Source organism: Oryzias latipes, chromosome 8 (assembly GCF_002234675.1).
Source record: "Oryzias latipes chromosome 8, ASM223467v1".
In the NCBI taxonomy this organism is placed as follows: domain Eukaryota; kingdom Metazoa; phylum Chordata; class Actinopteri; order Beloniformes; family Adrianichthyidae; genus Oryzias; species Oryzias latipes.
The window spans coordinates 23,420,668-23,433,245 of NC_019866.2; the positions used below are offsets into that span (position 1 = coordinate 23,420,668).

At 42.4% G+C, this 12,578-nt stretch overlaps 1 protein-coding gene across 9 annotated transcripts in view; it reads right to left on the reverse strand.

Moving 5' to 3' along the window:
- Positions 1–12,578, reverse strand: part of LOC101166556 (soluble scavenger receptor cysteine-rich domain-containing protein SSC5D) — a 42,409-nt gene that overhangs the window by 2,285 nt on the left and 27,546 nt on the right. For all 9 annotated transcript variants that reach the window (XM_023957799.1, XM_023957797.1, XM_023957796.1 and 6 more), the window contains 2 exons: positions 12,167–12,285; positions 10,662–10,723 (listed from right to left, as the gene is read on the reverse strand). In XM_023957799.1, coding sequence (XP_023813567.1) covers positions 10,700–10,723; positions 12,167–12,285 — 143 coding nt within the window. In that variant the 3' untranslated portion in view covers positions 10,662–10,699. The remainder of the gene's footprint in view (positions 1–10,661; positions 10,724–12,166; positions 12,286–12,578) is intronic.

The following is a 12,578-nucleotide window of genomic DNA, read 5'->3' on the forward strand; positions in this document are numbered from 1 at the left end:
CCGAGTCAGTTCCATCATCGTTAATGACCAGAAGCCCTCCCAAGATGGAGAGATGGTAAAAGAGGCCTTCGTTGAAGCAGCTGACTCATTATTCTGGTACTTTAAAAATGAAGCACAAATATTGTCTTCGATCGAAGCTCTCCAGCTGTCAGGTGTAGTTACGGCGTTGTGAAGCCAAGGCTGAGGACTTAAACCGGAAAATGTGGAGAGACATCAGAGTTTACGAGTGTTTCTCACTGCAGTTGGATGAATGTACGGACGGACGTGAGTGACACAGCCCAGATGTGCGTTTTCATTCATATGGTGTTCAGTGATATGACTGCAAAAGAGGAACTGTTAACAGTACTGCCCATGAAAGAGAAGACGCGAGGAGAGGACATATTTCAGTCGTTCAAAACCTTCATTGAGAAAACCCAGCTCCATTGGTGTCTCTCACCACAGATGGTGCACGTGCATCGATTGGCCACGTGAATAGATTCAAGGCCAAGTGTAGGCAGGACGATACTCTCCCAGACTTTCTGTATTACCATTGCTATTACCATTACCAATGCTCAACATGAAAGAGATCATGCATGTTGCCTGTGCTATTCGTGCCCGATCTCTTCGAAGACGGTTTAGGAGACGAGGACGATTGCGACCACTCTGGCTTTTTGCTACACACTGACATGAGGTGGCTTAGCCGAGGGAGATTCCTGCAAAATTTTGAGAGCTCTGCCCAGAGATTAAGGAGTTTTTCCGTGCAATTGGGCATGCAGAATACAAGCAGTTGGCATTTTTAACAGATCTGACAAACATGTTGAACAACCTCAATCCAGAGCTGCAAGGAGAAGGCAAAACAGGGATCAATATGATCAGCTCAGTTAATGCTTTCAAATGCAAACTGCAACATTCGTCCTCAAAGCTGCAGCGCTTTTTTTTGGTAAACTTCCAGAACCTGGCCTCAGAGCTGGAGATGCCAGGGAAGGCCTGTGTGCAGCTTGACGGTCACGCTACACGGAGCAGCCTGAGCACCATCTGTCAGAGTTTGACTAACGCTTTCAAGGCTTTTCTTTGCTCGAGCATCTTACTTCAGTCATGTATTTTCCTTTTCGGGAAGATGTGGAGGTTGATTCACTCTCATCACAAATTGCAACACTATTTCACCTGAACTCTTCTGGAGGGGAAGATGAGATATTCACACTACAAGCCGACATTGAGCTGAAGTCCAGAGCGAATGGGCAATTCTGGAAATTGCTAGCAGAGGGAGAGAACCCCAACATGAGGAAATGTGCTATTTTTCAGCTCCACTTATTTATGAGAGGCAGCCTTTGCCACATGAAGATAATTAAGTCCGCCCCACTATGACTGATGAGTGCTTGGAAACATGCCTGAGGCTGGCTGACAGCAGCTACTGTCGGGACTATGCATCCCTGACTGATTCAATTCAGTGCAAGTCATCAGAGTGAACTCTGGAAATGGCAAAAAATTTACATAATTATGATGTGTTTTGCAACATTTGTGATTATGCAACATACATGAACATAAGTTGTAAGAATCCTCAATAAACATTATGGCTAGATCCCTTTGACTTGGTCATTTAAGTAGCTCCCATGCTGACAAAGTCTGCATGGGAGTCCCCAGCCCTAAAGGCTTTGGGGGTAAACACTACCGGATTCTGAGGAGTTCTGGGTGCTTGGCCAAAGAGGATTCTGTCCGGCGGACAGCTGGTTATCGGGTTGCAGAGACAAAACATTTTTTCTGTTTTGTTTAAAATGTGATTCTAAAAAACTTTTTTATGTTGGAAACATTTGAAATGAAAAACCTAAAGCTGCAAACTGTGGGAGAAACAGGATGTTAAATTATTGGAACCTGCAGCGATTGTAAGCAATCCAGTGTCAGAGTGGATGCCGGAAGGGAAAAGAGATGCAGATGTTGAGAAGCATGTGACCCCGTTTGTTTGTTTTTAAAGATGAGTTCAACTTGTGAGTCACATTGATTGAAACGCCGGGAGCAACGCCAAAGCATGTTTTCCTTCTAAAAAGTGTTCATTATTTGAGTCAGCACATAGTGAGTTCAACTTTTCATATTCTGATTGAATTTTATATTAATATCTTCTAGACATTGCATATGGATGCTTTAACACTTTCTTGTACCTACAACTCTTCTCCCTTTTCTTTCTCCACTGTTTTTCACAATAATCTTAGTAAGATAAAGAAAATAATGAGTTTAAATCCCACTCCGATCATCTTTTGATCTCTTTTGAAAGCGTTCCCAGTGCTCTTTTAGTTATGCTGATGCTGTTACTAGCCAAAATCCAAAAACCTGCGTCGTTTTCTAGGGCATAGTTTCTGCAGAAGCGGCAGGAGTTCTATAGAAATTCCCCTCTGAGTTGTGGGCGGGACTGTTGGTGCGGAGCAAGCCTGCCCACACTCCCCATCATCCAACTGTTTCCATGCTCTCCTGCTGGCTTTAAGCCCCTCACACCCCAACCTAATGGTACCGGTGCAACAAAAATGGCGAACAATATCAGAGCTATCCAGCCGTCCAGTTTAGATCCAGATTCAAAGACGTACTATTTGTCTGCAAGTGGAGGCATCAGAAGGGGGCAGAGCAGGAAGCATGCAGCATATTTTCATCAGTAAACATTTTTTTGTGACTAGATTTTGTTCTTAAAATAGGAATGCTTGGTGAGACATTTTTCCTACCCCATTGGTAGATTTTTTATGGCTTATTGAAAGAATATTTTTTTATTCTAAAGTTTTTTTACCTGATTTCTGCAGCGTGCATGTGACTTTGTTCTGCACAGGCAAATGCCTGAGAGGACATTCATGTGAGCCAGAGTCAGTTTCATGACTGCTGCTGTAGATTGGGTGTGTTTGAGGGTCATCTGTGTACACACACACACACACACCGGCATGTATATGCATGTTTGGATGAAACATTAACTAAGCTTGTAAGCTTGTGTGAGTGTGCACTGCAGGAGCGGCTGAATGCGTGTCTGTGTCAGGACTTTTCAGGAATGTTGGCCCCGGGCCAGACTTTGGTAAATGGCAACAAAGTAAAAGGAGCAGAGAAACTAGTGTTTGACTCAAGAACAAAGGAGGAACCTGCAATTAAGTACTCTTCATGTAAAGACATCGCACCCCACTGCACATGTCAAGAGAGTGCTACTGAAAAATATGATGCAGTCAGGGGGAAAATTAAAGCTGCCTGCAGTAACATGAAATCGTATTTTTAGTACATGTGAAAGTATGTTACTGAAATCTACAATTATTAAATCTCTAGCTCTGACCTGTCTCCTGAGTGAAGTGCTGGGTTTATGTAAGGATGTTTTGTTTCTCTTCACAGCAGAATATCCCTTTTCCAAAGGCGAATTTAAATGAAGGATTCAAGATTTCAAAAGCCGTTACAGACATGGGAACATGGTCTCTTCCCTGCATTCGTCCTCTGCTGCAGAGTTAATGAAGTTTGACCAGAGCTCAGAGGGAGAAAACAGCATGGAGTTTGTCTGCTGTTGCTTCGACTCAGAAACCTGGAGCAGCTGTGCCCACGGCCTCACTGACTTAGCTTATTGAGTTTAAGCCTTATGGGGTCATCTAGACCCACTAGACAGTGCACTGAATCTTTTTTCTTCAATGATTTGTGATCTTCACTGGTGTCCATGGATTACATGAAATCTTTCCACCTTTATCCACCTTTGTCATGGTAGGGAGAACACGTCAGGGTAAGGGTGGGGTCATCTGGACCCCACAAGGTAGCACAAGGGAGAAAACATTTAACTTTAAAGATTCATGTATTTTAACCAGTTTAAGATCTTCTTCGTGTGACAGGTTTTACTTTTACAGACCTAATGATAGAAAATGTTTTCAAATATGGGGGGGGGTCCATCCAGCTGCTACGGGTTTTTGGGTTTTTGGGCCTGCAGAGGATGGTACAGCGGAGGAGTTGCATCTTAAAGGGATGAGTTGGGTCCTAAGCTCCTCTGTAAAATCACTAACCACCATCTCCCCAAATCCCTTCATCCGTAGCCCCTCCCACGTGTAAGGACACTGACGTCTCTTTTGATAGATGATAATGAGCGCTAGAGTGGCAGAAATGTGAATGTATCTGCTATCAATCAAAGATCCGACCTTGCACATTTCTGAATGACTCGCACCATAAAGATTTGATGGGAACATGCCTCCTCCTGGGGCATAACACCTGCTGCTCATTGCCACAATCAGCACCTATACACCTACTGGCCGTCACAGACTGCCTGCCTTCCATCCAGTCTACCTGCCTGCCTGCCTGCAAGTCCCTCTGCCAGCCGTGTCTCTTCTCTTCAGCCACGTCATACTAAATCACTTTGATTCTGCCAGTTTGTGTCCTGCACTTGGATTCATTTTTTCCACTACCTTCTCCCAACAGGAAACGGTGTAATTGCACATTTCGAGAATTTCAACAAAGGTTGGAGCATATGTGTGATGGAAACGTGTTAAGTGTATCACAAAGTATTTGTAAGGATAATGTAAATAACACGCACTTATGGCAGACAGGGTGACTGTGTTCTACCACCACACCCTAGTCTAGGGGTCGGCCACTTGCGGCTCTCTGTGGTTTTGTAAAATACCTGTCATGTTCTAAGATTGCCATGGTGCCTCTAACACCGTCGGGATGTGCGAGCGGGCAGGAGGACAAGGGCAGCCCAAGGGCAGCCTGAACGCGCGGAGGGGGGCGTGTCTGAACACGGAGGCACAGGAGCGGCAAAAAAAAAGTTTTCCAGACTACAACCAACCGTTTGGGGGCCGGGGACAACAACTCGCAGCTGCAGAGGGGGTGAACAGGTAGAGGCGAAAAGCAGGTAAAGGAGGTGGGGGAGGGGCTTAGACTCACCTCTTTTGATTCCAGACACCGGAACAGACTAACAGCTGCTTCCTAATAAAAAATAGTTTTCATCTATTAAATTAATACACTTCATTGGGTTTACTGGATTTTATGAAAAGTTAAAGAAAAAAACAGGAGTCTGCATCAAAGGGAATTTGTCTCCATCATCTCTTTCATCTTGGCTCTGGGTGTTTGACAGACAAAAAAAGTCTATTTAAGGTTGTGGAAAATGGACAAAAGATCAAAGGAAACATCAGCGTCCAGCTTAGAAAGAAGAGGAAGAAAAACACTCCATAATGGAATGCATGCAGGGTCCAAAATGAACCCGTGCTAGGTGCCAAATGCGACCAAATCTACTGTTGGAGCAGTAAAATTTGAAACAACATTTGCCACATGTGGGTCCTTGTTTGATGTCCACACAAACTCTGATTAGCCAATTCCCTCATTTCTAACAGTCATGCAACTTTCAAGTAACATGCACTTAAAGAGCACTAACAACACATCCAACCAACGTTGGAGCCTCTGAATAATAAGTACGACTCTTTCTAACAGCTACAATCACCTTTGACCTAACCCGTTTCAAACTATAAGTGAGTCGAATCTTTTCAAACTAAAAAACTAATTTTTTCAACTTTATGTGGAGCAGATGAAATGTTTGCTTAAAACTTAGGATTTGAATTTGAAATTATCGTACAAATGTAATGGTAGTGGGTTTGAGTTTTGTTAAAATAGTGTGCATTCAATTTAGAAGTCTCAGATTTCAGCCCTGCGGCTGCACCCAATAAAGAAACCTACAAAACAAGTTTCAAGAACTGTACAATTAAGACCTGCGATGTAAAACGCTTTTCTTTATCACAAAATAGAAAATAAAAATGTTTAAAACATTGTCCAAGAGCATTGAGAAATAAAAGTCTTTTCAAACATACTTGAAGAGATAAATGATAACAGCTGTGGAGCAGACTGAAACTATTAAAGGGGTCTTTGCAATGATGATGTTGATGCCATTTTTAGCCATAATAAAAAAAAAATCTGTGTTGTTTTCCAAGACAGTGTTTTCCAACCAGTGTGTTGTGAGAGATGGTCGTTTGTGCCTCGGGAAATGATTATTTCTCACTGATCTAAGAACATTTGCCATCACCAGAATGCCAGCTCTACGCTAATCAAAAAAAGCCCAGGTTTCACACTAAGTAGTTTGCCGAGGCCTTCTTCAGTGTCTTTCAACTGGACGACGAGAGAAACTTTGGAAGGTAGCTTCTCCCAGACACGGCGGGAGCGTCGGGTTTATTAACACACTTTTACACGAGCGTTGAGCAGCGACTTTGAAAACCAAGTTTGATTGTTGAGTTCGATTGAGTTCGATGTGAACGGACAATTGATGTGCAGGAAGGAAAGAGGAGTGTCTGACAGGTCTGACGGACAGAATATATGTAGATGAAGTTTCTGCATTATATTTGAATATCCTTCAAAGTAGGCCTGCACAATAAATCGCAAATGTATCGTAATCGCGAGATCAAGCTGTGAAATACGCATATCGCAAAAGACCAATAAATGTAAACCTTAAATGAGCTAATATAAAAGTATTTAAAGAATGAATTGAATCCATTTATGCATTTGACCAATCGTCTGGAGCCCTTTATGTTAGATGTTCCCCTCCTATGTTGAGGAGGGACATGGAAATGATGTTTTTGGTTGTTTTGCTGTTTGTTCGTGTACCGCAGGTTATATCGTCTGGTAGCATCCTAGAAACCACAGTATCATATGCAACACCAATTCTTACAGAGGAAATGTTTGATTCCTCCAAAAGCTTTTCTATCCTCCCTTCACTCTTCAGATGGGTTTACATTGTGAACAGGATTACTATTCATTCATCTTCTAACCCATTTGTTCCCTTTCAGGTTCACGGGGCTGCTGGGGCCTATCCCGGCCACTTGCGGGCGATGGTTTGGGACATCCTGGACAGGTCTCCATTCTGTCGCAGGGCAACGATCACATACCCATGCACACTCACATTCACACCTAGGGACAATTTAGAGTAACCAATTCACCTATGAAGCATGTTTTTGGACGGTGGGAGGAAGCCGGGTTACCCCGGAAAAAACCCACGCATGCACGGGGAGAACATGCAAACTCCACACAGAAAGGTCCCCCATTGATGTTCTGTTTCAGGTCCCCCAGCTGGGATTTGAACCAGGGCCTGTAAGGCAAAGGCGCTAACCATGCAGCCCAGGATTACTATTAAGTGATAGATAACTACAGATGTTCCTCACTACCCGCTTTATGCACTTTGACAGAACATTTTCAAAATCAAAATCATATTTTTAACGTACATTTCTTGTGCAAAAACAATGTACAGTCGTAAAAGTTTTACCCTCAGATGACCTTTGCTCTCTAAGAGCAGTAACAGCTATTGCAGCCCTTGCTGCTGGCTCCAACCACCTGCAGTGGTTCTAACTCTTCCTTTCCAGCAGAGCATGAAACGTGAGACGCATAAAACACATGAAAGAGTGTGGGAGAATTTGTTTGGCTTTATTTACAAGAGTTGGGCTGAGAAACTAAAACTAGTGACAATCTATCTGTATTTTTTCCCAGCATTTGCTTTTAGTTCTTCTGTCTGAGGAATTTCTTGTCATGTATTTTGTTACTGAACATCAGAAAAAGCAACTTCTGCTTTAATAGTTCATGGCTGCAGGGAAACATGTTTTCCCATGTGTCTAATGTCTGACGTGACAAAACAGGTGTGAGAACAATCAGACTAAATGTGTGCGTGACTGAACAAGAGGTGTCACTCGCAGGTAAAAGCGATTGCAACATGGGGGGCTTAAATAAAGCTTTCCTGGCGGCGTTCTGGCACACCTTCTGCTGCTCTGCATGCGTTTTCTCCTTCTGCTTGCCTGCCTGCCTGCCTGCCTGCCTGCTTGCCTATCTGCATGCCTGCCTGCTTGCCTGCCCCCCTGCGCGCCTGCCTGCCCGCCTGCTTGCCTGCCTGCATGCCTGCCTGCCCCCCTGCCCGGCCTGCCTGCCTGCCTGCCTGCCCGCCTGCTTGCCTGCCTGCATGCCTGCCTGATTGCCTGCCCCCCTGCGCGGCCTGTATGCCTGCCCGCCTGCCTGCCTGCATGCCTGCCTGCCTGCCTGCCTGCCTGCCTTCTTGCCTGCCCCCCTGCTTGCCTGCCTGCCTGCTTGCCTGCCTGCATGCCTGCCTGCTTGCCTGTATAGGTACCGGATGTTCTCGGGTTGCCGGATGTTCTCGGGGTCCTTCAGGGTCCTTCAAATGAGTTATATCACTAGAGGAGACATCACGTGGTTCCTCATGGGAGGAGAGCACCGCCATCTTGGTGAGGTCAAGTTTTGAAGCCCAAACCACTTTTATAACATATAATAAAGAGCTCTGTTTTTGCTTTCAATCACTTCATTATATGAAAAAGAAGAATGGCTTGAAATTGCTTAGTTTTGTTCAGAAATACAAACTTCACGAGTACCCCTAACTACTTAGATTTTTTCTATGTTCCTTTATTTTATTTTACTTATGTTTTTATTTATTTGTGTGTTATGTTCATTGTTTCTTTTTTTCCCCTCTATTCTTTATTTTCTATGTCAATATGTTATATTTGGCAATGGTGACTGATCTTCGAGGCAATATTGATTACATCGTTATTGTTCGTTGTTAACGTTAATGTCATTGTTAATGTATGATACCACAATTGTCAATAAAGTTTTTTAAAAAAACTTAGCGACGTTAACTCATTGGTCGTGGCAACTTACAGCCAATCAAATAGTGTGACGTCATCATTGGTCGAAGGACCCCGAAGGACCCCGAGAACATTCGGCAACCCGAGAACATCCGGTACCCACACCTGCCCCCCTGCCTGCTTGCCTGTCTGTCGATCTATCTATTTATGATCAATTGGAGCTTCAAAAGTAGTTTGCATGCCAAAAACATGTGGGCTTAGGTCACTGTCGAAAAAAAAATATATGATAAAATACATAGTTAAGCACAGATTTATACTATGCAAATACAAATTTGCAAAACAGTATGAATATTTCATTTGGTTTTACGTTTGACACGTCTGTTTACGACTTGTCTTTGTTTGAGTATGAGTGACTCCTGTTAGATGACGGTTAAAAACACGTCATGGGTTCACAGGCAGTTATATCGAGTCACCAAAACGTGTTTTTATTGTATAAATGTTTTCTATGAATGTATATCATTGATATATAAACAAACATCAATCGCCACCAACCTTCAAGTCGCAGCAGTGACATCATAAGCAAGAGCCAGTATGGTTTTCAGACAACAATTCAATACAATTAAACAATTTAACCACATTTAGGGGTGTGTGGATAAAGCTACAATAGAACAACTCCTGCCATATGGCAGCTAAAAAAAAAAAAGTTTGCTATTCTGATCGTAATGTTATTCTTTTTCCTATCCCCCACTGCTGTCGGCTTCCAGCCACTTTACTTTGGCTCTGAGTTGGCTTTCTTGTTGTTTTCCATCGTTTTTCTTAACCCGCTAGGTCCCTTTCGAGGCCCCGGGGCTGTCCCAGATACTATTAGGCAAAGGTGGGGTTGGGCCCCTCGGCTGCCTGCTCGCCCATTTTTCTTATTTTTTTAAACATTCTTTAATAATCCTCTTTTTTGAATGAACATGGGTTTTTTTTTTTTACACCTGATAAGTGGCATCAGCTCTTTTTTGGACTGTTTCCCACCACTTCTGGGTCTGAGATGATCTGTTGGTGCATTGTTTACACGATTGACTGGCAACAACACAATGCAGCTGGAGATCGCTGTAATTAATATCTGTTATTTAAATTATACAGAGCTGCACTAACAAAATAATTTCCCCGCCACAGGATCAATAACATTCTAAAAGGTTCTTTTCTATTTCTGTTTCATATATGAGCCTAAATAGGCAAACTCACTCATTCAGATGAATCAATGTTTCTGTACTTTTTTTTTTTTTTTTAAATATATATATTATAAAAAATAAAATAAATAAAAATAAATAAAATAAAATAAAAATAAAAAATGTTTCTGTACTTTTGACAGTAAACAGGAGAAACTTTGTATTCAAGACCACGGGAAAGTTGTTTTCGAAACAGTCATGTTTAACACACAACCACATGTCGTATTCAGATTTTCTTGGAAAGTATTTAACAGTTTTTGTCTTCATGCAAACAGTTCTATTTGACAAAAATCCTACCACATATTTTCTTTTTATTAGAGTCAAAGTTGGCTATAAACACCAGTCATTTAGCTCTATGTATTTTCTAAGCTGTTGCCAGGACAAGTTAGAAAAAAAACAGTCTCTCTGTGTTAACAGATTTATTGTCCAATAAATGTGCAGCCAATTACTGAGAACTCTTCTTAGGTGCTTTTTTCCCTGTGATCATGCCATGTCACTGCCTGTTTAATCGGTACCTGGACCAATAAACAAGTGTTCTGATTGCAGACTGTGTCCAGGTATGTGTGTGTGTGTGTGTGTGTGTGTGTGTGTGTGGTTTTTTGCTCCCTTTTGGCATCAAGCCATTTTTACACTCTGGTTTTAAAAAAAGTATTCTTGCAGTCAAACCGTGGGGAAAAGGGTCCAGTGTGTTGAGAGTTCTTTGATCTACTTCAGTCAAATTAAAACACGTGGTCCAGTTAAACACCTGCACATGTTTTCTGCCAGTAAATGTGCCTCCGTGTGTCCATTTCCACTGAAACACTGGGCTCCATTTGAGCCACGTAGAGTGGCCTTGATGGGCAGCAGGATGCCATCCTGCTCCTAACCGACAGTTAAAAGATAAGCGGTTCAACATCAACTTCAAAGCCTCGGTTACCTGTAACCAGCTGGCAAAGCGAAGGTCTCCTGGATGTGTCACAGCAGGTTATCATCCTGGACCTACGAGAGGGAACAAACCAAAGAAACCAAGAATTACTACTTAAATAGGGGGGAAGGAAAAATCAATTTGGCGATATTTCACGATTAAGAACAAATATATCTTCATTTACCAGAAGAAAAGCACCATGTACATGAGATACAGTCACAGTGCTTCACATTGTGATTAGTAGATGAAATGTACCATTTTATTTTCAATGAATAAGCGTAATTATAACTGATATCATATCAAATGTGCATTAGAGCTGGTACATACTGTACCGCTGAAACTACAAATTCCACAATGCTTTACTAGTTGGCTCGCAGTCAAAACCAGCAAGCGCTCCTTTTTTCTGTTAACAGCCGTGCTCCAGTCACGCCGAACAAATTTATTTCACCCTCCACAAAAATGGGCGGCAGTTGAGCTCAGGTGGTAGAGCAGGTCGTCCAACAACTGAAGGGTTGGCGGATGGATCCCCGCTCTCCCCAGCCAGCTGTCGCCCCCGAGCGCGGCTCGTCTGCAGCTGACCGCTCGATGGGTCAAGATGCGGAGAACAATTTCCCCATTGTGGGATAAAAATTTAAAAAAAAGACCAAATGAAAGAGGGACAACAGGAGTTTTCAAGACATGTGGGAGGCTGATGATCTGTTCACGGAGACAAAGAAAGACCTGTTTGTCTTGTGTGCGGAGCTAACGTGGCAGTAACAAAAGAATATAACATAATAAGACACTATATGAAAAGGTGAAACATTACATATCAGTTGCAGTTAATTTTTTAATCAATATTGAGTTTGGCCTGTGACTTTACTTCACTGCTTACTTCTGTGAATTTGAGTTTGACAGCCCTCTCTTAGAGAGTAAAGGTTATCTGAGGGTAAAACTTTTACGACTGTCCATTGTCTTTTCACAGTCGTACAAAGACAATGTACAGTAAAATAAGTAATGTACTATACTGTACTATAATGTACTACAGTAATGTGCCATAAAAATAAGCTTGACCTGCCTTACTTTCTGTCTGGATCTATCAATGGAGGAGCTGTGTGGGCTACAACTTGTTTTACTCTTTTATACTTAAAATTCTCAAAACTATGAAATGCCGCTTTGAGAATTTGGCTTTATTTAGAAGAGTTGGGCTGAGAATCTGAAGCTAGTGACAGTCTATCTGGTTTTTTTCCCAGCATTCGCTTTTAGTCCTTCTGTCTGAGGAATTTTGTTGTCTGTGATTTTTGTTACTGAATGGCCGTTGAAGCAGCTTCTGCTGTTACTCTTTTGCAGTTTAAATCCCCGATTGCCTGCAGGGAGTCACTTTTTTTCACATGTCTGATGTTTGACCCTGACCTGCAGGTGTGAGAACAGTCACACATGTGAGCGTGACTTAGCAAGAGGCGTCAGTTTGTCGCTCGCAGGTAAAACCGGTAGAAAATGAGCCACTGAAATAAAGCTTTGCCGGCGGCGTTCTGGCTCACCTCCTGCTCCGTGTACATTTTGACCTTCTGGCGCATGTACAGCCACACCAACACTGGCCCAAAGATGGTCGAGATCCCAAAAATCACCACAAGGGTTTTCAACACAATAACACGTTTATCTGAAGAAATCAGAAAAAAACAGACACATGCTTTCAGCTCAAAAATGAACTAATTATGCTTAATAATGACAAATTGTACATGAATGTTTCCTCGTTCCCTTTGTGGGAAGGGTGACTGATTGCTATGAAGTCACAAAATGAAGTATTATGACATTTTTGATCTTCTGACTGGACATGACTTTCTTTAGATGGAATAGTTTAATCTGTGAGGGGCTTGGTCTGGTGTTTTTGGGGGAAAGGAGGATTAACATAAAGAATTATAACAATTGAAAAAAAGCAAAAGATTTTCTTTT